The sequence below is a fragment of the Neolamprologus multifasciatus genome, chromosome 1, assembly GCF_963576455.1.
Source record: "Neolamprologus multifasciatus chromosome 1, fNeoMul1.2, whole genome shotgun sequence".
In the NCBI taxonomy this organism is placed as follows: domain Eukaryota; kingdom Metazoa; phylum Chordata; class Actinopteri; order Cichliformes; family Cichlidae; genus Neolamprologus; species Neolamprologus multifasciatus.
The window spans coordinates 13,510,650-13,537,019 of record NC_140439.1 but is presented as its reverse complement, the minus strand read 5'-3'; the positions used below and the strand labels follow the sequence as shown (position 1 = coordinate 13,537,019).

At 40.0% G+C, this 26,370-nt stretch overlaps 2 protein-coding genes across 2 annotated transcripts; both read right to left on the bottom strand.

Moving 5' to 3' along the window:
- Positions 1-5: 5 nt before the first annotated feature.
- LOC146525453 (interleukin-18 receptor 1-like) lies at positions 6-10,760 on the bottom strand. Its single transcript, XM_085156457.1, has 11 exons — positions 10,580-10,760; positions 9,617-9,692; positions 7,128-7,368; positions 3,928-4,114; positions 3,667-3,811; positions 3,518-3,580; positions 3,298-3,421; positions 3,039-3,181; positions 2,733-2,876; positions 2,462-2,614; positions 6-2,363 (listed from the first exon to the last, which is right to left on the bottom strand). The coding sequence occupies exons 1-11, from the start codon at positions 10,592-10,594 to the stop codon at positions 2,005-2,007; spliced, it is 1,650 nt and encodes a 549-aa protein (XP_085012583.1). The 5' UTR covers positions 10,595-10,760; the 3' UTR covers positions 6-2,004.
- Positions 10,761-17,579: 6,819 nt separating this feature from the next.
- LOC146525452 (interleukin-1 receptor type 2-like) lies at positions 17,580-25,006 on the bottom strand. Its single transcript, XM_085156498.1, has 12 exons — positions 24,704-25,006; positions 23,489-23,744; positions 22,548-22,731; positions 22,322-22,466; positions 22,155-22,217; positions 21,935-22,058; positions 21,681-21,823; positions 21,451-21,513; positions 21,233-21,356; positions 20,981-21,123; positions 20,732-20,845; positions 17,580-20,617 (listed from the first exon to the last, which is right to left on the bottom strand). The coding sequence occupies exons 1-12, from the start codon at positions 24,744-24,746 to the stop codon at positions 20,559-20,561; spliced, it is 1,461 nt and encodes a 486-aa protein (XP_085012624.1). The 5' UTR covers positions 24,747-25,006; the 3' UTR covers positions 17,580-20,558.
- Between the last annotated feature and the right edge of the window lie 1,364 nt (positions 25,007-26,370).

Genomic DNA, 26,370 nt, shown 5'->3' with positions numbered 1-26,370 from the left:
TGTGATCCGGGCTCATTGTTGTTGCGCTGCTATATGCACATACAGGTTTATGATGGTATCTGCTGTGCGGTGGCATGCATATTTATTGGGCATCATAGTGGAGATATATGTGTCAGGGATAAGGATAACCTTGAAGCTTTAGGGAAAACCTAGATGACAAGAATCACATCCAAAAGGACTTTTCTGCTATGTGTGCATGGATTCTTGAAAGCGCTGGAAACAATTCGCTGCAAAAGGCAAGCCGCAGCCAATATCTACTTGCCACAGAGATTTAGGTAAGATCTGTGGTTAAAATGGGAATTCTTTTTTTTTCACATTTCTACCTGAAATATATATTCAAGAAATTTGACTGTTACTGTGAACCTTGTACAAACTTCGAAACTAAAATTATCCTTGCATTATGTGCGACAACAATTGTAGTAATTATTTCCTCCAAACCATCAGTGTGTCTTTTAAACCCCAATCCTACAAAACTGCTCAAAGACGTCTTACCATTAATTAAAGCTTCAATCTTAAATATGATCAGCTATTCTCTATTCTGTACCACAGGTCTTCAGGCTGACAGTAGTTAAACCATTACTTTATTTGAGCACTTAAAGCACTTTATATAACTTGCATCATTCACCCATTCATGCAAACACTTTTTTCTACGTAAGTGCTTTCTATCTAACATTCACACACATTCATACTCCAATGGATGCATCAAAGAGCAACTTGGGGCTAGTATCTTGGCCAAGGATATTTGGCATGCAGGAATCAAACCACCAACCTTTGGATCAGTAGATGACCTGCTGAGCTACAGCCACCCCATAAAGACCTCAATGACTTTTAATTTCTTGCTTTTAAATTCAGACAAAACTGAGGTTATTGTACTCAGCCCTAAAAACCTTAGAAACATGTTATCTAACTAGATGATTATTGTGGATAGTATTTACCCTAATCTCCACATGCCACGTTCTCAGTAAGAAAATTGAAAATGGTCTAATTCATGGACACTGGCTGTATTCAGAGTATTTTATGACCACCTTTGTAGACCTCAACCTGACAACAAGATTATTGTGTTGGAATTACAGTTATTAAAAGAAACAGGGGAGCAGTAGAGGTTTTTGTGTGTTTTTATTCAGTCCTTTAATTGGAATTTTGTGCTGTCAGCGTTAATGACGTTAATGCCATAACTGCATTAATGCGGCAAATATCCGTTAGGGAGTTAGGTAGCGCGGATTGCCCCATGGGTGGGGCTGCAGGGCGTCAACAGGTTAGTGTGGTTAGCTCGTTAACGCATTAGCGCCATGCAGCCCCACGCACGGGGTGAGCCGCACTAACTCGCTAACGGAAAATTGCGGCATCAATGCAGTTATGGCATTAACCTCATTTTAACAAGATTAACGCTGACAGCACTATTGGAATTATATTGACTATACATACATAAGGTAGGATAAAAATACATTTATTTTAATTTTAGTAATATATAAGATGAAATGTGCTTTGAACATATTTGGCCAAAAGGCACAGCACTATGTTTCAGTAAGTGCAAGCAGTATGTACAAGCGAGGAAGATAAAAACTGGACAAAGAGTAGGATGATATGGCATTGGTAATAATAAATGAGAAAAGTTCAAGTATGAAAACTAGGATTTACATTCACTGAAACATTATGAAAACAGTACTTGGACTGAACTCATCAGGAGGAACAGCCTAAAGGCTGATTTAAAGATGCCTAATAACACAACAAGATGAAGCAATTTTACACATAAACTTCATACATTTAAATTCTCTGTAGCTTACTAAAACAGTTGCTGGTATTGTCATACTGTACAGAAGAAATGTTTGCAAAAACAGGAATAAAATTGATTAAATAGAATAAAATAACAATGCCGAATTAAAAAAAAACATAAATATTAATTTGTCTTAAACTCAAAATATAAGCTGTTGGTGATGTGTGTAAACTTACTCATATGTTAAGACCAGATAGAAGTTATTAATTCTGACTTAACTAAACATTTTATCATGAAGTAACATCCTGGATTGTCTGTGGTAAAAGCTTTACTGTTGGCGCCTGCTGTGGTGCAGGAAGGTAATATCGTAGCTGCTTCCAGAAGGAGGAGGAAGTCGGCATGGAGCTTATGCCCTTCCAGGTGACGCAGTTCCCAGCCTTACTAAGAAGCTGTAAAGCCTCTGGAAAGGAATCCGATTTTGAAGCCATTGATGTCTCAGTGGTGATGAAAACCAAGCGAGTCTGCCGCTCCACAAGGGCTTCGTGGATCGCACTCAGCAGGCCAGATTCTGGATCAGGGTCTGGAGAGATGGGAACCAAAACTACAGCCCGGCTCTGCTCTACGCAGTCTAGCACAGCGTCTGCGATTGCTGCAAACAACCAGATTTCAGAATGCAAATCAACTCATGAATTTCTATCTTTATTTATGTAAGTAAATGTTCTGCAGAGGATCCTTCTGAATCCATACCTTTCCCTGGTAAGACGTCACGATCATAAAGACAGAGATTGTAACCAAATTTCTCTTCCAAAACACTCTCCAGCCATCTTTTGTCGCTAGGATTTAATCCTCCAGCCGTGTCGCATTTGTAACACATTACAAAGGCATCATAGCATTTTCCATCTGAGCAAAGAACAATAAACTCCGTCACTGTTGTTGCTTTGTCTGCAGCCCACACAAAAAGCACAAATGCTTAAACATGTGTTGTCAGGTAAAAAGAAACAAAAAGCATTTCTCTCACCTGAAATGCTGCCAGACCACTTAAGAGTGTCTCTTAGGAAAAGAGTGATGTCAATCTTAAACTTCACATAGGTAACTACAGTCACAAATGTCACCACAAAAATGATGACAAAGCAGACACCAAGAGACGTGTACGAACGGGAAGCTGCAGGGAAATAATGGGGAGGTTAAAATGATCAAATATCAGCTACTTAACTCTTATTTAATTGTAATAACGTGAAAGATGCCTTTTCAATCTGTCCTAATCATGCTTAACTTTTTTTTAAATTGTTTAAAAAAAAATACTCAAATGTTCAGCTGGCCATACCTTTTTGTTTTAGCGTGATAGTGACAAAGCCTGTTTGGTAGGCAGATTGCAGTTTACAGGTATAGTTTTTTGACAGATCGTCCTCTGACACTTTTCTGAAGATTAGAGATGTTGTCATGCTGATTTCCTCTGTGCTGATGACCCTGAGAAGAGAAGGAAATGACTGAGGCAGATCTAAACGCAGAATTCATATCTGTGCTGATGTGACTACATATAACATCAGTGTGACCCACAGAGGACTTGTGTGTGAAATATTTACCGTGTATCATTATAGAAAACTGGTAGACTAGTGTCTGTATCCACAAATGAATTTCCACTTAACCAAAACAAGTCATCAGTGTTTGACATCATAACTGCTTTACAATCAATCATCACTGTTGAGCCTAGAAAAAGCAGAGTTAACACAGATTGTTATAAATGATTAACATTTAAGCTTTAGCCAAGAGTGTGAAGGTGTATGAATATAGACAATAACTCACCTAAATCTACCTCAAATACCTGCTTGTTCTCTGGTGAAATTATCACTGCTTTCTTAGTTATTTCTGTGGAAATTAAAAAAAAAAACCCTTTTGAAAAGCACGTATTAAAATCATTAAAAATAAATATCTGCAAAATGTGTTTTTCTTACTGTTTGGTTGGACATCAAGTTTCACCGTAAAGGTCATGTTATATATTTGACCATCATACAGGTAAGAGCGGGTGCAGGTATAGTTGCCACTGTCCTCTTTTTTCACACTTGGGAAGTAACCGTCTTTTGGTGATGACCCGCCCTCCTACAACATATAAGACATATATTTTTAAGTAGTCAGCTGTCAAATTTGGAAAAACATTAAAACCCTCTAACAATATTTTACAGTTTGATCTCATTCACATAATCTGCTCTGTTTACCTTGTGCCATGTGATGCCGCTTCTGGTGATATTCAGGGTGTTAAAGCGTTTTAAAGGTTTTTCAGGGCAATACAACTCGCAGTACTCCTCTGTGTAACATCCTTTAGAGCTCTGGTTCATTTGTTCAGAGTCTCTGGACTGCCCTGTGTATACTTTGAGGCTTATCCAGGACTGTCTGCTGGAATTCCTACCAAGGAAAGAAAACAGTAACAAGAAGTTTTAACTTTCATTCTGAGCAACAAGCAAAAACAAACAAACAAACAAACAAAAAAACAATTAATTTGAAAGTAAGAGAAGATTTAAAGGATTATTTCTAAAATGATGTTCATCTACTAAGTGTGGTATTTGTCCATCAGTATTTATTATTAGCTGAGAAAGTTTTGTGCTGCAAACAGTGAAATGAAACTAACATATCTGGCATTCTATAAAAAAATCCCTCTCAGCTTCGCCTTCAGTAATCCATTCCTTTAATGCTGGATTACTGAGAGGCTCTTCTCTGACCCACAGAAACCCGATGACCTGTGATACACTCGTGATTTTGTGTATCTTTGTCTTATTTTATTTGATTTTATTTTACCTTATTTATTTTACTCACAACAAAACTCAGAAAAAAAACCCCAATATTTTGAGTGAGAGCTACCATTTCAGGAAAATTGAATTTGATGACATGTCTCAACAAAATTGAGAGAGCCGATAAAAGATTGAAAATGAATTGTTTCTAGTGTTACATCTGCAATTTTCAGAAGAATGTCCCTCCTAAAATTGCAGAGACTTATCATCGTCTACATAATATCATCAAACACTTCTAAGAATGTGAAGGAATCTCTGTGTGCCAGGGACAAGGACGAAAATCAAGATCGAAAATGAATTAACCATGGAAACGACTACATGGGCTCCACTAATGCAGGTTAAAGCAACACCATGCAGAGAAGAACATAATCGAGAGACGCCACCATCTTCTTTCACTCAAAGCTCTTTTTCAATGCACTGAGACAAAGTGAAAAACTGTTCTTTGGTCAGATGAAACAAAAGTTGAAAGTCTTTTTTGCAGAATATGATTGCAACATCCTACCACCATTTCAGTTTTAACAAATGAATAAATGTTTTCTATGTTCTACTTTGAATAAAATATAGCTTTGTCCCAGCGTTTTTGGAAATCTGGTTGTGCATTTTTCTGAGCTTTCTGAATTGGATCGTCACAGCTCTGGGGAAGAAGTTGTCTCTCAATCTGGTGGTGCATTTTATTATGCTGGTGTAGCTGCAGGACGATGGTGCTGCTCCTCCAGGGGAGATGTACAGTCTCTTTGCTGCTGGGTGAGTCAAAGCATGCAAAGAAACTGTTCAAGGTGTCGGGGAGAGCTGGATGATGACTGGCCTGTTGGTTACTGTGTTTACAGTCTGTTATGCTCCTGATGCATCTGCACATATATTGTGGGTTGCTGTTTTTTAAGAACTCTTCAATGCGCTGTTTGTACCTTAACTTTGCTTGCTGGATTTGTTTTTTTCAGTTCCCATCCCTGTTATAAGCCAGCCTGTTACCTGACCTGTAGGTAGCATCTCGAGCTTTGCAGATCAGAGGTTTTTAGGCTAGGATCAGCTGCACAGAGATTTGGTCTGACCTGCCTAAGTGTGGAACTGCCACTGCCTTGTATGCACCTGAGATGTTACAGTAAACCAGGAGCAGAATACTATTGTCTCTTGTTGGGAAGTTTATGAATTTGGAAATTTGAAAACACTGCTTTTAGTTCCACATAGTTGAAATCACGAGCCACAATCACAGCCGCCTTCGGAGTTGCATTCATGTGCCTGTTGATCAGGCAGTACAGATCCTCCAGTGCTAATTTAGCATTAGCCCACCATTGAATATAGGCAGCTACGATCAGGATGGAGCAGAACTCCCTAACCTATTTGAATGGTCTGCATCTTACTGCCAGATGTTCTAGGTCAGGATAGCAGCATGTACCAAACAACCCACCGTCCATTTTCATGCTCTCTGGGTCTGCTCAGTGTGTATTTTGAGGCTAATCTACTTGCTGGAATTCCTGTCAGTGTTATCACAGAGATATTCAGAGCCTAAAGCTAATTCCATCCTTTAAATACAGTCTGCACTTTGTAATTTCACATTGATGAACTTGCTGACACACAGCAGTAGCAGAGGTAACACAGTTTCCTGAAATACTGCTACTTTTTTAAAAACTGTGAATGAGATATCTGCTGCAAACAAATCACTGCCTGAATGACTCATAGATTAAAAATGCACGTGCTTAAGAAAATACACTGAAATATGAAAGTTTAACATATGACTCTGGCACAGCTGGCTGCCGGCGGAGCCGGCGGAGCCGGCTGGCACGCCGGTGCAGCCCCCTCTAGCTTCTGCCCGGTGGCTACTGGGTGACCCCTCGTCTGGGGATCCTCAGCCCTTCCCATGAAGGTGGCACGGATGCCCCTCCGGTGGTCCTCCTTGGGCTCTTGCACTCTGGGGCCTCTGGATGTATGGGGCCTGGATCTCCTCCATGCCTGCTTCATGCCCTGGGGGACGGGGCTATGGCTCTCTACATCCTCTAGCAGACCATTACATGGGGAAACCATTTGAATACAAGCGCGCCGATCCACACAGGTGTGTACATGGGTGTTCACTGTTCATAGACTTAAATCACACCTTTCTTGGCTGCTACTTCAAAGCACATTGTGCGCTGTCTGTCCTGCGTGCTGCACAACAACATTCAATATTTAGTATTTACTGCTGTTTACACTTAGCTAGATTAATGCGATGGTGTTGTGTATAGTATGTTGCTTTGTTTTGTTTTTTTTGCTTGTTTTCTATTCTTTTTCTCTCAACAGGTGATCCCGGAGATATTTTTTCTTCCCCCCTTTCTCACTGTCCCTCTCCCCTTCTGTTTTTCTTTTCCTTCCTCTTTCTTTCTCCCTTTCCTATCCCTCACTCATGTCTGTCCCGTCTGTAACAACTGAAAATAAAATAAATAATAAAAACAAAGGTCGATCAAATGGACCAATACGGCAATGCCATGATGATCCATTTGGCAAAATAAATCCATTGGGTATCCTTGTTGGTCTTCAGACAACAATTCTGACGGCTAAAGAACCAAATGGGACAGGCGGAAAAAAAAAAAAAAAAAAAAGTTTAACATATGATAAGTAAGGTCAGTTATGTTATTACTGTATGAGTGCTTGTATCTTACTTGAGAGAGCATGAGTAGTTTCCCTCATTTTTCTCAGAGGCACTGAGAATCACAAGGATTCCCTGTTGAATCATCACCCCCATCTGCCTGTGCTCAGCTGCAGGCGTGTTGTTGTGTAGATGCATCCCCTGCTTGGTGAAACTTCTCCAGAGTATTTCATTATGATCACACTCGTTGAAGAACTCTGCCACAATTTCCCCTTCCTTGACACGTATTTCTTTGGGACTCTGGGGACAGACACCTGCAAAGTGAAATAATTTCAGCATGTCATTGATTAAAATTATAACATGAACTAGCTCAAGGGCTGCTTGAACAAAATGTTTGAGTATATCAGACAGAAATCTGGCTGATTTAAAACATTTTTTTTAAGTCCCGGGGAACATGTGCTTCCTGCCTATCGATAAAGCTTGCACGTAAACTCATTGCTCTGTCTCACTATCAGCCAACATATCAACAGACATTATGAACAAAATGAACAACATGATTTAGAGATTTCGTTTTGCTGTGCAGTTTATTGGCTATGCTTTAGTGAATCGTTTACAGTCTAGGTCAGGGGTCCCCAACTCCAGGCCTCGAGGGCCGGTGTCCTGCAGGTTTTAGATCTCACCCTGGGTCTACACACCTGAATCAAATGATTAGTTCATTACCAGGCCTCTAGAGAACTGCAAGACATGTTGAGGAGATCATTTAGCCATTTGAATCAGCTGTGTTGGATCACGTACACATCTAAAACTGAAGGACACCGGCCCTCGAGGCCTGGAGTTGGGGTATCTGGTCTAGGGGTTGATCCTAGTCCTCTGCAGAGCCTGAACGATTGATGACATTTTTTACTCTGAGCAAAAACTGAGTTAATATTACTTTGAATGAGCCCAGTGTTCACACTCTAACATGTTCTGCTAGAAAACATGTTTCAACGTGTTTTTTGTCATTATATAGCTTAACAGATTTTGTTGTTTAATTATCTGTAATTGCAGCGATACCATAGAGAAGCATCAGTCACTCATATATATTAGTCATCACTTTCATTTATAAAACGATATTAGTCACAAAGGCAAACCTTGTCTGTTTTATGTATGTACGTGCATGCTCTTTTTTAGTGGTTACAGGGCACTGCAAGATAATCATGCTTGCTATGAGTCTGAGATTTGAAGATGAAAGTTGATCTATACCAGATAAGCACCCCTCAACCATAACTGGCAGTGTCACGGAGAATGCAATGATACGTGCAATAAAATAGTCAAACATCTTGCAGCTGACGGAACTGAGCTTGGAGCAAGTAATTAGCAAGCCAGTGATGCAAAACACATTCAAATGCTTATTTCTTAGATAGGGTGTGATACTGGTGTACTATACTCTGCGTTTTCTATCTTCTATCCGTTAAATCGATATTAAGATTGTTATTATTTAGATAAAATATATTTTGCATTTCTCCACTACGTCTATTTTTTTAAGCACAGTAATTACGTTAGGTTACTTAATGCTTAATTTTCAAAACAACAGCTAAATGAAGAATAATGTGTTGTCACAGGGAACCATTGGAGTTTGTGGCTTAAGAAATACTTACATTTGCTTCTAAATCTTCCAGCTGTAAAGATAAACTGTCACACATTAAATGATCACAAATCAATGAATCAGTTATTCTAAAACCGATTATTTTGTAACATTTGAAAATATGCTTTTCCATAGGTTCTTTTAAATTTATTTTTTGGGTTTTTTGCACACAAATAACTAAGAAAGCAGTGATAATTTCACCAAAGAACAACCAGTTATTTGAGGTAGATTTAGGTGGGTTATTGTCTATATTCGTACCCCTAAAGCTTAAATTTTAATGAGTATTCAAATCTGTGTAAACATTGCTTTTTAAGCTCAACAGTGGTGATTGATTGTGAAGCAGCTATGCTGTCAGACTTTGATCACTTTTTCTAGTTAAGAGGAAATTCATTTGTGGAGACAGATACCAGTCTGCCAGTTTTTTTTATAATGATACATAGTAAATATTTCACACACAGGTCCTCTTTGGGACTTTGGTCAAACTGATGTTATATGTGGCCACAATCAGCACAGGTCTGCTTCTAGATCTGTCTCAGTCCTTTCCTTCTCTTGTCAGGGACAATACTGCAGAGGATCAAATCCAGGGACAACAACATCTCTAATCTTCAGAAGGTGTCAGAGGACGATCTATCAAAAAGTTATATTCGTAAACTGTAATCTGACTTACAAACGAGTTTTGTAAATAAAACGAACATTTATGGCTCATTATTTATGACTTTGTAATTAAAACCTTCGCAAGTTTAGCAGGATTAGGTCAGACTGATATGAAAGCCATCTGTTAGTTTATTACAGTTAAGTAAGAGTTAAGGAGCTGATATTTGATCGTTTTAGTTTCTAATTCTCTGCTGTGTTACACGTAATTTCCATCTCATTACATAATTAGCATATTATATCCTCCTGTCCCGAGGGAATGACAGTTAGCGACATTGGTCTCTTACCTGATAAAAATGTGATGAAGATCAACGACAGGATCATCGTGGTATCCTTCGGCAGAGCACTCCAAGCCCTCATTATCTGCGTCGAAAACAGCGGATGATGCAATTCTGCTGTACTTCAGATGTGAATTAACCAAACCAAAAATGCGCAATGATGAAAAGAAGGGAGGGAGGTAAAAAGAAACGAAAAGAAGGAAAAGCCCCAAGTTGCGGGTGCAACAGCCCCGCGAGCTTCACTGCTTTTATGATGTATGATATCTTTTCAACACAAGTGTTGCTGCGTCCCCTAAAGCCGTTTACATCAAACTACAAGAAACTGCAAGAACGCAAGTCTACCATGTGCCTTTTCCCATAGCCTTTATGTCATTGCGAAAGCTGGGACAATGTTTTTTTCACACCATTTCAGGTAGGTGGTAACCGCTGTGACATGAATCTAATGGTGTGAAAACCCCCCAACTGTTTCTTTCAACTAGCAGTTATGTGTTTATGTACTGTTTTCACACACACACACACACACACACACACACACACACACACACACACACACACACACACACACACACACACACAGGAAAAAAATAGCATAACTCTTTTCATCAGCACCGTGGACAACGATTGCAGTCACAGGTCAGTGGAGTGGACACATATATCTAAGCTTATGCTCTAACCGCACATAATCGTTTTCAACTAATCTGCCAAAGGCCCCAAAACACATTTAGGGACACAAAGGAAACTGTGATATTTACAAGGAAAGAACAAAAGAGGAAACCCCGTTAACCCCAGCTCCTCACAGACTGACTGTATGGGGTCACATTTACAAGCATACTCATTTATTGAAAGATCATTTCCAGTGTATTAGTTTCTAATGACACACGCATAGCATTTCCGTATGAGCGCATATTTTCAGCGCATTATTTAGCATTAGTCATGTTTCAATCCTTTACAAAAACACAGAAAACTACTCACCTGCAACAGTTTCATCTTTCAGTCCTTGCGCTCAGCAAAGTCAGTGACAGCACCACTCAGATCCAAAGCCCCGGTGGGTTCTTCTTCCCCATGTTAGCGCCACTTTATTGATTTGCTTCGCGATACATAATTTAAAACGATACACATGGCTAACAAAAACCCCCAAAACAAAACAATTGTTGCACAGTTTGCGGGCATGTTGCATAGATGGCAGGGAGCAAGGTCAGGAAGTATATGCAATTAGAATGCAATACCCCTCTGCAATCAAAGGTTTCACAACAGGTTCCTGTTATAACCAGTGGAGTTAAAATGACAGCTACAAGTTTATAAAAAAGATTAGGATTTTATTCATGACTTAGAACTATGACTTACACATATAATGGAGCTTTTATAATGTGTCCAATTATGAATATAACAGTCCAATAGAGGAAGAGCCTCTTTGACAGTTTTTTGAGTGGGCCTCTCCCATTTGTTGCCCACTGGGTATTGCCCCAGATGTTCCATGTGATGTTACACCTTTACATTTGGGGATATTTTAACAGAGCTGACTAAGTTCACTTAGGCAAAGCACACTTGATGCAACAGTTTTACCAGACTTGCAGGTACACCCCATGAGGAATTTCCTTGATCGGCTCAAATTTCCAATGGTTACCCAGAGTTTTCTTTTATTTGAAATTCTGATCCTGAATAGTGCTGTAGAAAAAATCCTGTTATTGCAACTACATTACTCAGTGTATTTATACTTACAGGCTGGTGTGATTTGCCCTCGGGCAGAGGGAGAAGCAGAGAGCTGTTGGGAACTAGTCCATCCTGTTTAGTCTAGTGTACGTCATCTGAACATGAGTTTGACTGTATTGTTTAATTACTCAGTTTTTTCACACTGGTTAGCTACTTTTAGTTTACTTACTAATTAGTCATTACCTGTAGTCATGACCAAGTTATGCAGAAGAGCATCTCTGAATCCACAACATGTTGAACCACACCAACTCCCACTCCTGAAGCATTTGAGTTGAATTTCCTTTTTTACTCTTACAAAGTATGTTTAACGGCACTGTTTTGTACTGTGTCTTTAATCTGTTGCAGGGAAGGTTGGAAATGACAGCATTTTTCTTGATGTTGTACATGAGATTAAATGCGATAATCAGCATGGGTTCTCTCTGAGAGGGTTTGTGTGGAAGAAATTAATGCCCATGAGCTTGAACAATTATAGCTATAAACAGATAAACAATCCTTAGATTAATTTAAACACTGCCAATGTGAAGTCATTATTACATAAGAACAGCATTCTGCAAGTTTATTTGCATTCATCCAGTGACATACTGCCACCTTGTGGTCCCATTTGACTATTAAAAAACGGGTCGTTAGTGTGGTAAGTTTTGCAGATGATTTGCAAAAGTTGCATTGTTTGCGAAACAGAGTTCATTTCAATATAAATGCCCATTCTGCTAAGAGCCATGCAGTATGAAGCAAGGTTGCAGAATAAGAGATGATATTCCCCTGCGTGTAACTCACCAACAGAACAAGCGCACTATGCTAGTTGTAATCAGAAAATCACATACATATAGACAGGAATAAATAAATGTTTGTTTGTTTATTTATTTTTAAATAAATAAATAGGCCATACGTCAAAAACATTAAACGTAGGCCTGCAGTTGCAATCTGGAAGAGAGAATCGTTATAAATGGAAACACACTTCAGCAACGACAGCAAACCATGCAACAATAATTTATTGTGTTCTGTAGCATTCTTACACACTTACATCCCTTACAGCCCCCTTACAGTTTTCACTTTGCTTTAGGACTTTGTGTTTTGCTTTATTGGAATTACCGCTATCAGCCAAATAACAATGATTTATTTGAAGAGTTTCAGTCAGGTTTCAGAGTTCATCACAGCACAGAAACAGCTTTAGTGAAGGTTACAAATGATCTTCTTATGGCCTCTGACAGTGGACTCATCTCTGTGCTTGTCCTTCTTGACCTTAGTGCAGCATTCGATACTGTTGACCATAATATCCTATTAGAGCGATTAGAACATGCTGTAGGTATTACAGGTATTGCACTGCAGTGGTTTGTATCATATCTATCTAATAGACTCCAATTTGTGCATGTAAATGGAGAGTCCTCTTCACACACTGAGGTTAATTATGGATTTCCACAGGGTTCAGTGCTAGGACCAATTCTGTTTACATTATACATGCTTCCCCTAGGCAGCATCATTAGAAGACATAGCATACATTTTCACTGCTATGCAGATGACACCCAGCTCTATCTGTCCCTGAAGCCAGATAACACACACCAATTAGTTAAACTGCAGGAATGTCTTAAAGACATAAAGACTTGGATGGCCACTAACTTTCTGCTTCTTAACTCAGATAAAACTGAGGTCATTGTACTCGGCGCTGAAAAGCTTAGAAATATGGTATCTAACCAGATTCTTACTCTGGATGGCATTACCTTGGCCTCCAGTAACACTGTGAGGAACCTTGGAGTCATTTTTGACCAGGATATGTCCTTCAACGCACATATTAAACAAATATGTAAGACTGCGTTCTTCCATTTGCGCAATATCTCTAAAATTAGAAATATCCTGTCTCAGAGTGACGCTGAAAAACTAGTTCATGCATTTATTACTTCCAGGCTGGACTACTGCAATTCATTATTATCAGGATGTCCAAAAAACTCACTGAAAAGCCTTCAGTTAATCCAAAATGCTGCAGCAAGAGTACTGACAGGGACTAGAAAGAGAGAGCATATTTCTCCTGTTTTGGCTTCCCTTCATTGGCTTCCTGTTAAATCCAGAATTGAATTCAAAATCCTGCTCCTCACATACAAGGTCTTAAATAATCAGGCCCCATCTTATCTTAATGACCTTGTAGTACCATATCACCCTATTAGAGCACTTTGCTCCCGCTCTGCAGGCCTACTTGTTGTTCCTAGAGTATTTAAAAGTAGAATGGGAGGGAGAGCCTTCAGATTTCAGGCCCCTCTTCTGTGGAACCAGCTTCCAGTTTGGATTCGGGAGACAGACACTATCTCTACTTTTAAGATTAGGCTTAAAACTTTCCTTTTTGCTAAAGCATATAGTTAGGGCTGGACCAGGTGACCCTGAATCCTCCCTTAGTTATGCTGCAATAGATGTAGGCTGCCGGGGGATTCCCATGATGCATTGAGTTTTTCCTTTCCAGTCACCTTTCTCACTCACTATGTGTTAACAGACCTCTCTGTATTGAATCGTATCTGTTATTAATCTCTGTCTCTCTTCCACAGCATGTCTTTTATCCTGTCTTCCTTCTCTCACCCCAACCGGTCGCAGCAGATGGCCGCCCCTCACTGAGCCTGGTTCTGCCGGAGGTTTCTTCCTGTTAAAAGGGAGTTTTTCCTTCCCACTGTCGCCAAAGTGCTTGCTCATAGGGGGTCATATGATTGTTGGGCTTTTCTCTGTATCTATGAAGCGCCTTGAGGCGACATTTGTTGTGATTTGGCGCTATATAAATAAAATTGAATTGAATTGAATTAACAGTTTTCAGTTCCATTCAGCCCTGTATGTCTGCATTTTTGTCCTCCACACACATTCTGCAGCCTCATGACTTGCGGAGATTATGTTATGGTATGTTACCTGGTTCCATTGCCAGTGGAACCAGGTAACTAGTCTTTATGATGATGTGACTGCTGATACAAAGTAGCAGGATGAGCTGTCCAGTGTGCATGTCTATACTCTCTGCACAGATTCATCCAAATGCTGAAAAATTAGGGCCATTTGTTTTTCTTTTGATTCTCATATTAAAAGTGGTCTTTGATGCTCTCTAAATTTTGCATGTATAATAAGAAATGTTTAGATACTGTAAGTTGCTGGCAAGTAGTAAAATGTATTGATTGGCCAATATGTATGGTATCCCCCCCCCAGATTATTGAATGTGTGTTTCATGCAGTGCAGTTGATACCAAGTAGTTGATGAAAGACAACACTTCAAGTGGGATTCAGTTTAGTAACAGAGCTGTCCCAGTTTACTGGTGGAAGTATTGGTATTGTTGGTATAATGAGCTGGGGAACGGGAGTTCGAAGGACACACTGTTGTGGCAAATCCACTTAGCCCAAAAAATGGATCGGACATCAGTTATAGAAACAATAGTCTTTATATAGGACTTCAAAAAAAGGGTGTACAACACATAAAGTAACTGACATCAGAGCAACATATAATGGCTTCCTGAAAACTTTTCTTTTCCTAGCTAAACCTGAGTAACTTCCATCTCTATGAAGTATCTAATGAAAATACGTATTAAATGCTCTTTTTGACAGAAAATTAAATCTATAATTAATAGCTCTCACTAAACATGTGGCTAGCAATTAAATCATTTACAAAATAATCAAAATGCTGTTATCAAACAATAAACTGCAAGAAAGTTACAACACACACCCAGTCCCTCTCCGCAAGTCTTAGTTTGTCTCACCTGAGGTGAGCAGAGGAGGAGAGAGTCCAGATATCAACATCAATGAGATATGTTAACTTTGGAGTCTCACAGTTATTAAAAGCAGTACATGTTACATTGGCAGATGGTGAAGGGCATAAAGTTTGGTCACAGAGTTTAACATCTTTAATAACAAAAGTGTATAAATACAAAGAAACACTTTTTTTTTAAAAGTCTATTTGAGTTGTGTTTCCAGCTTTTTTGTTATATAGCGCCAAATCACAACAAATGTCGCCTCAAGGCGCTTCATAGATACAGAGAAAAGCCCAACAATCATATGACCCCCTATGAGCAAGCACTTTGGCGACAGTGGGAAGGAAAAACTCCCTTTTAACAGGAAGAAACCTCCGGCAGAACCAGGCTCAGGGAGGGGCGGCCATCTGCTGCGACCGGTTGGGGTGAGAGAAGGAAGACAGGATAAAGACATGCTGTGGAAGACAGACAGAGATTAATAACAGATACGATTCAATACAGAGAGGTCTGTTAATACATAGTGAGTGAGAAAGGTGACTGGAAGGAAAAACTCAATGCATCATGGGAATCCCCCGGCAGCCTACATCTATTGCAGCATAACTAAGGGAGGATTCAGGGTCACCTGGTCCAGCCCTAACTATATGCTTTAGCAAAAAGGAAGGTTTTAAGCCTAATCTTAAAAGTAGAGATAGTGTCTGTCTCCTGAATCCAAACTGGAAGCTGGTTCCACAGAAGAGGGGCCTGAAAACTGAAGGCTCTCCCTCCCATTCTACTTTTAAATACTCTAGGAACAACAATTAGGCCTGCAGAGCGGGAGCGAAGTGCTCTAATAGGGTGATATGGTACTACAAGGTCATTAAGATAAGATGGGGCCTGATTATTTAAGACCTTGTATGTGAGGAGCAGGATTTTGAATTCAATTCTGGATTTAACAGGAAGCCAATGAAGGGAAGCCAAAACAGGAGAAATATGCTCTCTCCTTCTAGTCCCTGTCAGTACTCTTGCTGCAGCATTTTGGATTAACTGAAGGCTTTTCAGTGAGTTTTTTGGACATCCTGATAATAATGAATTGCAGTAGTCCAGCCTGGAAGTAATAAATGCATGAACTAGTTTTTCAGCGTCACTCTGAGACAGGATATTTCTAATTTTAGAGATGTTGCGCAAATGGAAGAACGCAGTCTTACATATTTGTTTAATATGTGCGTTGAAGGACATATCCTGGTCAAAAATGACTCCAAGGTTCCTCACAGTGTTACTGGAGGCCAAGGTAATGCCATCCAGAGTAAGAATCTGGTTAGATACCATATTTCTAAGCTTTTCAGCGCCGAGTACAATGACCTCAGTTTTATCTGAGTTAAGAAGCAGAAAGTTAGTGGCCATCCAAGTCTTTATGTCTTTAAGACATTCCTGCAGTTTAACTAATTGGTGTGTGTTATCTGGCTTCATGGACAGATAGAGCTGGGTGTCATCTGCATAGCAGTGAAAATGTATGCTATGTCTTCTAATGATGCTGCCTAGGGGAAGCATGTATAATGTAAACAGAATTGGTCCTAGCACCGAACCCTGTGGAACTCCATAATTAACCTCAGTGTGTGAAGAGGACTCTCCATTTACATGCACAAATTGGAGTCTATTAGATAGATATGATACAAACCACTGCAGTGCAATACCTGTAATACCTACAGCATGTTCTAATCGCTCTAATAGAATATTATGGTCAACAGTATCGAATGCTGCACTAAGGTCAAGAAGGACAAGCACAGAGATGAGTCCACTGTCAGAGGCCATAAGAAGATCATTTGTAACCTTCAATAAAGCTGTTTCTGTGCTGTGATGAACTCTGAAACCTGACTGAAACTCTTCAAATAAACCATTCCTCTGCAGATGATCTGTTAGCTGTTTGACAACTACTCTTTCAAGGATTTTTGATATGAAAGGAAGGTTGGAGATTGGCCTATAATTAGCTAAGACTGCTGGGTCTAGAGATGGCTTTTTGAGTAAAGGTTTAACTGCAGCCACCTTGAAGGCCTGTGGTACATAGCCGATTATTAGAGATAGGTTGATCATATATAAGATCGAAGAATTAATCAATGGCAGGACTTCTTTGAGCAGTTTTGTAGGAATGGGGTCTAAAAGACACGTTGATGGTTTGGAGGAAGTAATTATTGAAGTTAACTCAGAAAGATCGATTGGAAAAAAAGAGTCTAACTTAACATCAATGGAACTAAGAGTAGCTGTAGATAATATTACATCTGTGGGATGATTATTGGTAATTTTTTCTCTAATGATAAAAATTTTATTTGTGAAGAAGTTCATGAAGTCATCACTAGTTAACGTTAAAGGGATGGTTGGCTCAACAGAGCTCTGACTTTTTGTCAGCCTGGCTACAGTGCTGAAGAGAAACCTGGGGTTGTTCTTATTTTCTTCAATCAGTGATGAGTAGTAAGCTGTTCTGGCTTCGCGGAGGGCTTTCTTATAAAGCAACAAACTATTTCTCCAGGCTAAATGATGATCCTCTAAATTTGTGACACGCCATTTCCTCTCCAGATTACGAGTCATCTGCTTTAGGGTACGTGTTTGAGAATTATACCACGGGGTCAGGTACTTCTGATTAGAGACCTTAGTTTTCACTGGAGCTACAGTATCCAGAGTCGTACGTAGTGAGGAGGTGAAATTATTAACAAGATAATCGACCTCTGTTGGGGTAGCGTTCAGATAGCTGCTCTGCTCTGTGTTGGTAATTTTATGAAATTAGACATCCAGTAAGATGCCACACAGAGATTATTTTTGGGGGGTTCCACATACAGAGGAGAAACATTTACTGTGACAATAATAAATGGATAAACAAATTGGCTGGGAATCAACACATCTTTATTCTCTACAAAATCTGATTGTATTGATTAATTTGTTACTCCTACTGCAGTTGTGCTCATCAGTAAAAACACACTAGGTAGGTCAGTGTATAGGTAAATATTTCCACTATTAAAGAGTCACACCAGGACTTGTATAATAAACTCCATAAATCCAAGAACAAATTTCAATGGATATTATTTTGGTATTACTATTTTTTTCCCTTTTCTACAATTGATGTCATCAGAGCCTGAAGACAACCATCACAGTTTTGTGTTTTGTAAAAAAGAAAATAATAAAAATACACCTACACAAATATAATATGCTAATGAAACATTTATATCATTACTAAGACTCGATGATTGCTTTTTTTGCTTGTTTGTTTTACTTCTCCTTTAAATAACGATGTACCCGTAATAACATTCACTACAAAAAACAAAAATCTATTATGATAAAAATCTTAGTTTCAAGCTTAATCCTTACTCTTAGATAAGGAAATTAACCATACCAGTGTCATAACCTAAGGAGTAGAAAGGCTAATAAAGTAAAATATGATATCAACTACTAAAAAATTACAAATGACTGCACATAAAGTAAGCTGAGTCAATATGTTTGATAAGCCGCCATAACATGAACATTATTAACAGTTGCAAAACTGAACAGTTATTTACCTCCAGAAGCGTTCGTGCATAAAAATGCATGAAAATGACTTCAGAGCAATACAAACTTCAACCTTTTTGCTCTTTACGATGCAATAAATTAAAGCAAGTAAGTCATGTTAAATACATTACAGAATTAGAGTTAAGCAACTTCCAGGGTTAATATACCACATTAAACATTAAACATTTTCTGGAAACATTGTGACATTTTCCTTAGTAAAGGGAAATGCAGCTTTGAGGCTGTCACATGAGTGGATGTCTGCAGATGCATTGCACACATACTCACACATTGCAAATGTGTGAGTATGTGTGCTGTCCATAAACATTATAATCAATCAATCAAAGCTTTATTCGCCACATGCAGGTTGCCCTGCAGTGAAATGGGACCCCCCCCGACCTTACACAGACAACACAGACATTACATGGGGATACAAGTTGGAGATCGGTAGCGTTACAGAAAAACACTGAAATATACACTACAGTGGGAAAGTACAAGAGGAAAAAAAGAGACCTCTACTCATGCTGTGCTTCCATGGTAGGACAGCATGAGAACAGGAAACAAAAAAACTCCTCTGCACAAAAAGCACATAAATGTCCACAGCACAACTTTGTGAAAGACATGACAAGCCACAGGATTGGGTGGGGGGTGAGGAGTAATCCGAAGCGAACACAGCAGCCGCCCTGCACAGCGCTACCATTCTAGCGCGGCACACAGCGGGCTGTGTTCCCCCGCAGGAAACAAGCATCGAAGGCGTTTGGAAAGGGAGGGGGATGAGTGTGTGCTTATCAGTATCAGTATATGTATGTGTGTGCGTGTCCATAGTTCAGCTGAGACAGTGTCCTTCGCCCTGCCAGGCTAAGTAAACAGTCTGCCAGCCAACCCAGGTGGCCTTTTATGGAATGGGAAGGAACAGACTAAACACAGTCGTTATCAGGGTGTTGTTTTTTGGCTCCAGCCTCGAGACCGCCGCTGGCGCCAAAGGGGTATCCGCATGAAGTGATGGTGCTTTTTACTTTAGTGCGAACAGCTCATTTGAATTTCAAAGCAGTTCTACAGTCCAACACTGGTCTCTCAATCTCCCGTTGGAGAGCCGCGAGCTTCGCCATACTTGCGTTCTGTGATGTTGTCATTTCTTGTGCTCAAGGAGTCGATTTCTGAGAACTCACGGCAATGTGCCTCCCCGAGATGTCATCCAATTTTGCGCCCAGAGATGTTATTCCGAGCGAGCCCTTCCGAGATGTATCCAGTCTGCAGTCAGAGATCTTATTCTGAGTATTCACAGCAGCCATAGCCGTTCCAAGATCTTATCCGTGCTGACTCAATGAGCCCATTTTGAGAAACTCATGCCTCTCCCATCATTCCAATCCCAGTGGGCACCTTTGTGGGGGTTTGAACAGCCGGTTCCGCTTTCTTAATTCTTCGATAAGTCAGGGCCAAGCCCCGATCAGCCAGAACCCTGTTACCATGGTTCAGAATTGGTAGATATCTTCAGCACTCAGGCTCACCCAAGCCCAAACTTCTCGTTGAGAAAGGGGTGTCAATTGAATTTAGGGACCAGTTGATCCAATCCATAATTCCTCTTTTAGGTTTTAGAGAACAGACTGTGAGAGAATGTTCCAGGGAAAAGTAATAAAAAACACGAGACAAGACAAGGACATGAGGAGCTAAGCAGGGAAGATAAGGGAGAGGAGAGGAGAAAAAGTGTGACCGCCTTCGCTGAGAGCCAAACGAGAAGGTTTGGCTCTTATATGAGCTGGTACAGGCCCATGACCCATATATCACAAAGAGAGACATATGTTTAATTTTTTTTTCGTTGCTAGGCGGATGCCAGGCACCTGGCAATGTTCAGGTGTCTAAAATAAACTCTGAATGTACCTCTACCTGTATACTCATATTAAATCTCTGGGTGCTCTCTGTGGGACGGGCAGGTAATGACGTAGCTTCTTTCAGAAGGAGGAGGAGTGCAACATGGAGCCCTTTCAGGTGACACAACCTCGCAGAGCTATGAGGCCCCTGGTGATGAACCTGTACTCAAGGCTTCCTGCTGTTTGTGTTTAGAAGCGAGTCTTCAAACGATGCAGTTTCCCTGTCTTATCATAACAAAGAAAAACAAACAATCACACTGAAGTTCACTTCAATAAAATGCTATCGTTAAAATGACAAAAAATATGAATCTGTAACACATGTTTAAAATAGTATCCCACCTGGGGCTCTGTGATAAAAGCCAAGATTTTTTTGCAGCCAAAGAATGATAGCTACTGGTAATACCATCAACACAGCGAGAAAAATGCATAAACCCATGGCGAGATGTGAAACAGCTGTAGGGAATAATGGAGAGTAATCAGAACATTAACAACACACTAAGACACTTTTATTTGGTCAGAATGACGGTGACACCCTTTATTGAAAAATAAACAAAAAATACAGATTACTCTGAGTTTACTGATTCATACCTTTTTGCTTTAAGGTGATGGTGACAAAGCTTGTTTGGTAGTCAGATTGCAGTTTACAGGTATAATTGTTTGACAGATCCTCCTCTGACACTTGTCTGAAGACTAGAGATGCTGTCATGTTGATTTCCTCTGTGGTGTTGACCCTGAAAAGGAGATGAACAACATGATTGAGGCAGCTCTAAAAGCAGAATTCAAAGCTGTGACAGATACAAAACACATCAGTTATATAGAAACTGTGTGTGAAATATTTACCATGTATAATTGTAGAAAACGGGCAGAGTGCTATTTGTCTCCACAAATGAATCGCCGCTTAACCAGAACAATTCATCAATGTCTGAAGACGTGACTGCTTTACAATCAATCACCACTGTAGAGTCTAGAAAAGCAGAGTTTACACAGATTTTATTACTGATTAACATTAAATCTTTAGCCAAGAGTGTGAAGGTATGTGGATGTAGACAATAACTCACCTAAATCTACCTCAAATTCTTGGTTGTTCTTTGGTGAAATGATCACTGGCGGAATAAACGGTTCTATTAAAGAAGAAACAAAAAAAACAAAAATCTAAAACCTTTCAAAAAGAACAAATAAAGTCTAAATAAATTGTTACAAAATTTGTTTTTATTACCACTTGGTTGGACATCAAGTTTCATCTACATATTTATTCATAAAATGACTCAAAGTGTTCAACTGGCCATACCGTTTTGTTTTAGGGTGATTGTCACAAAGCTTGTTTCATAGTCAGATTGCAGTTTACAGGTATAATTGTTTGACAGATCCTCCTCTGACACTTGTCTGAAGACTAGAGATGCTGTCATGCTGATTTCCTCTGTGCTGTTGACCCTGAAAAGGATATGAACAACATGATTGAGGCAGCTCTAAAAGCAGAATTCATAGTTGTGACGGATATATAAAACATACCAGTTACATATAATCTGCGTGTGAAATATTTACCATGTATAATTATAGAAAACGGGCAGACTGCTATTTGTCTCCACAAATGAATCGCCGCTTAACCAGAACAAGTCATCAGTGTCTGACAACATAACTGCTTTACAATCAATCACCACTGTTGAATCTAGAAAAAGCAGAGTTAACACAGATCGTTATAAATGATTAACATTAAAGTTTTAGCCAAGAGTGTGAAGGTGTATGAATATAGACAATAACTCACCTAAATCTACATCAAATTCTTGGTTGTTCTCTGGTGAAATTATCACTGCTTTTTTAGTTATTTCTGCACAAATTTAAAAAAAAAAAAGAAAGAAAAAAGGCTGATATTTTGAAAAACACATATTAAAGTCTTTGAAAATAAAAATTTACAGAATGTGTTTTTCTTACCGCTTGGTTGGACATCAAGTTTCACCATAGTGGTCATGTTATATATTTGACCATCATACAGGTAAGACCAGGTGCAGGTATAGATGCCACTGTCCTCTTTTTTCACACTCGAGAGGTAACCGTCTTTTGGAGATGGCTCGCCCTCCTACAACATAGCACATATGTTGTATATGGAAAAACAGTAAAACACTGCTTTGATCTTATTCACATAATCTGCTCTGTTTACCTTGTGACATGTAGTGCTGTTTCTGGTGATATTCCAGGTATCAAAGAGAATATTTTCATCATGGCAATATAAAGTGCAGGACTTATCTGTGTAACATGTTTTAGAGTCCTGGGTGATTTTTCCAGACTCTTTGGACTCCACTGTGTATACTCTGAGGTTGATCCAGGAACGCCTGCTGGAATTACTGTCGAGAAAATAAAAATATATAAAGTGTTTAATTTCCTTCTCTTTTTGAATCCATCACTTCAATGTTGGATTAGTGTGATTCTTTACAATTCAGAGAAGATGAATCTGAATGACTTTAGTGATCCTCGCCATGCTGGTCATGTCCAGTGAAAACATACACATCTTTGACTCTCCACCTGCTCTATTTTTGCCAGCTCCACAGTCTCCAAAGCAAACATCATAGCAGGTCTCACTCCTATCTTGTAAAACCTTCCCCTTCACTCTTGCTGTTCTCCTTCTGTCACACATCACCTGACACTAGTCTCCACCCGCTCCACCCTTCCTGTGCTCTCTCCTTTCCCTCTCTTGTGCATTGTCTATTCCTCTGAATTGTTAACTCCAGGTATTTAAACTCAACTCCCTGCATCTTTGCTTTGCAGATGTTAGCATTTACGACAACCTAGCATCCTCAGTTGTGCTTTTGGATTCTTCTAACCTCGGATGATTGTCACATAGATGTTTCACACCATAATGCCAACAAGTAACCTGGTTCAGGACAAAGATAAAAATCGCTTTTCTGGTGCCGAAGGATGTTCGATAACAAGCTTTCAAAAATAACCACAAGATAAAAGTTGCTCTGGTGTCCTGTAGTGTAGGAAATAGTAGTTTACATCAGTGTGTGGGCACGACATCTATTCATAAATGAGGTCTGTGGATTTGTTTGATGTCAGTCTTAGATAATTAAATGTTAATGTGGGAATTGTATTAAATTTTACCGAAAAGAGCAGGAGTAATTCCCCTGATGGTTTACTGAAGCTCTGAGAATGACAAGGATTCTTCCACGAACCAGCACACCCATCTGCCTCTGCTCAGCTGATGTTGACATGTTGAAGAGTTTCATTTCATCCACGGTGTGACTGGTCCAGAACACCTCAGCATCTCCATCACTGTACTCTCTGTAAGAAGGGCACTGCAGTACCGCCATCTCACCTGCCTTGACATGTACTTCCTGGAAACTCAGTGGGCACACACCTGTCAATGACATTCGTAATGACATATGAAAAAAAGCACTGTTGTAAACTAAAAGGATCAAATTTTATCCGATTAATCTAACTCCGGTTTCGCAGTGCAGTCACTACCAGTATTCTACTTTTAGCATGAGCTGATGTCACAGATATCTTTAAATGCCACATAACCACAGAGTGCAGGCAGCACAGCTAACAAACACATCATAAAGCAGTTGCAGACTCATCCTTGTGAATGTACAACTAACTATTATCCTGTGCACTTTTCTGTTTCACTTTTCTTCTTTTCATTTTTTTTTTTGTTCATCAACAGAAGGATAAGCCCCTTTTGATGTCATATGAGCATCACTGTGATTTGGTGGAGAAACATAAGGAAGGTTCTTACCAGCAGGTAGACACAGGCTACAGCTTCATTGCAGCTTAGTTTTACATGGTAGAGCTTAGCTAGCCGCATACGAAGCCAAGTCATTTTAATTATGCTAGATATATTTGAACTCAAGTCTCCCTCTAGTGGCAGCAGGAACATATTCATTTTTCCCCAAAACTGCCATTATAGGTTTTGAAGGAATAAAGAAAGTCATTTTAACATCTGACCTGTTTTTCTTTTTATTTAATTCTTTTTTGTGTTCAGTGAGTGTTATGTCTACTGCATTTTAGAGATATCTGTTGAACCAATCAGTTTAATCAGTTTAATCTTCAGTTCAGTATGTTGGTGTACAGTTCTGTACCACTTTCTTCTAAATGAGTCCAGTGCTTATATTCAGGCAAAATTATTAATTGTCCTTTTAAAGCTAGGTGTATAGGTGGTAAAGTACACAGTAAACCTTAGCTGAGCTATTAAGCCATCAAGTATGTGACCTCCTGTGCTGGAATTCTAGCTATATGACTGGCCTATTAAAGGAACAGATTTATATACCCTTTGCTTAAGTTCACTTCACCTATAAAATGTGAAGGTCTAAATCTTACCTGGCCAGAATAACAAAAGGACCAGAAGTATGTTTCCCTTCATATCGTCAGTCTGAGGAACACCTATAAAGACACATAGAGAAAGTGAAACTTTTCACTTCCCCAAGAAAGAAATAGTGACAAACATATCCACGTGAGGAAAAAAAAAAAAACATAATCACGAGCGAAAATGAGATCCTCGAGGGTAAAACTCAGGGGCGTGCACAAATAAGAGATCGCAGGGGCGAGAGTGCCTACTGTGATCTTGGCACTGTCAGGTGGCCTGGGAGCAGAATCCTTCGCGCGAATCAACTGAGCCGTGTGGAGGGCGGGGCCTAAAGGAAGAGGTCCTAATGTGGTTGGTCACTTTGGTGGCCATTTCAGGTCAGTTCATTTAATCCTGTCACACCCAGGCTGCAACAAAAACCTGTTTTAAACCGTATTTGTGCACCTTTTATGAAAATACAATTCGCAGAATTCATTATCAACAGTTATTCCTGTTGAACTCCTTCTTCTTTGGCTCTCGGAGGAGGCGGACGCACTTTTTCTCCTCTCCCTTATCTTCCCTGCTTATGTCCTTGTCTAGTCTTGTGGGGTTTTTTTGTATTTTCCCTGGAACATTCTCTCACAGTCTTTTCTCTAAAACCTAAAAGAGGAATTATGGATTGGATCAACTGGTCCCTAAATGCAATTGACACCCCTTTCTCAACGAGAAGTTTGGGCTTGGGTGAGCCTGAGTGCTGAAGATATCTACCTATTCGGAACCATGGTAACAGGGTTCTGGCGGATCGGAGCTGGCTTGGCCCTGACTTATCGAAGAATTAAGAAAGCGGAACCGGCTGTTCAAACCCCCACAAGGCTGCCCGCTGGGATTGGAACGATGGGAGAGGCGTGAGTTTCTCAAAATGGGCTCATTGAGTCACCACGGATAAGATCTTGGAGAGGCTACGGCTGCTGTGAATACTCAGAATAAGATCTCTGACTGCAGACTGGATACATCTCGGAAGGGCTAGCCCGGAATAACATCTCTGGGCGCAAAATTGGATGACATCTCGGGGAGGCACACTGCCGTGAGTTCTCAGAAATCGGCTCCTTGAGCACAAGAAATGACAACATCACAGAAAGCAAGTATGGCGAAGCTCGCGGCTCTGGCGAAGCTCAACACTGGTCAGTGTTGGACTGTAGAACTGCTTTGAAATTCATATGAGCTGTTTGCACTAAAGTAAAAAATTAACATCACTTCATCCGGATACCCTCTCGGCGCCAGCTACAAGGCCGGAGCTGAACAAAACACCCTGATAACGACTGTGTTTAGTCTGTTCCTTCCCATTCCATGCAAGGCCACCTGGGTTGGCTGGAAGACTGTTTACTTAGCCTGGCAGGGCGAAGGACACTGTCTCAGCTGAACTATCGACACGCACACACATACATATACTGATACTGATAAGCACTCACTGACGCATCACCCTCCCTACCCCGGATCCAACGCCACCTCCAACGCTTACCTCCCCTCTGATGTGGACATCGGGTCAGTTGGAGGCGCAGTCGAAAGATTGCAGCGGTCCCAGATCAGATGTACACACTGGAACTCTTTCCCATGTTGCTTGTCTGTGTTTATTGTGCTATGGTGTGTTGATATCTGTGCATTCCTGTATTATCCTTTGCGTTACACATTTCGATGTTTTTTT

Excerpts from the sequence above, each read along its gene's own strand:
- LOC146525453 (XM_085156457.1), bottom strand. Across the intron at positions 4,115-7,127 it reads AACTACTCATGCTCTCTCAA|GAATTCCAGCAGACAGTCCT; the intron begins GTAAGATACAAG and ends TTTCCTTGGTAG. Across the intron at positions 3,581-3,666 it reads ACTTGATGTCCAACCAAACA|AAATAACTAAGAAAGCAGTG; the intron begins GTAAGAAAAACA and ends TAATTTCCACAG.
- LOC146525452 (XM_085156498.1), bottom strand. The coding sequence starts at position 24,746 with ATGAAGGGAAACATACTTCTGGTCCTTTTGTTATTCTGGCCAG. Across the intron at positions 22,218-22,321 it reads ACTTGATGTCCAACCAAGCG|AAATAACTAAAAAAGCAGTG; the intron begins GTAAGAAAAACA and ends AAATTTGTGCAG. Across the intron at positions 20,618-20,731 it reads CTTTTATCACAGAGCCCCAG|ACAGGGAAACTGCATCGTTT; the intron begins GTGGGATACTAT and ends TGTTATGATAAG.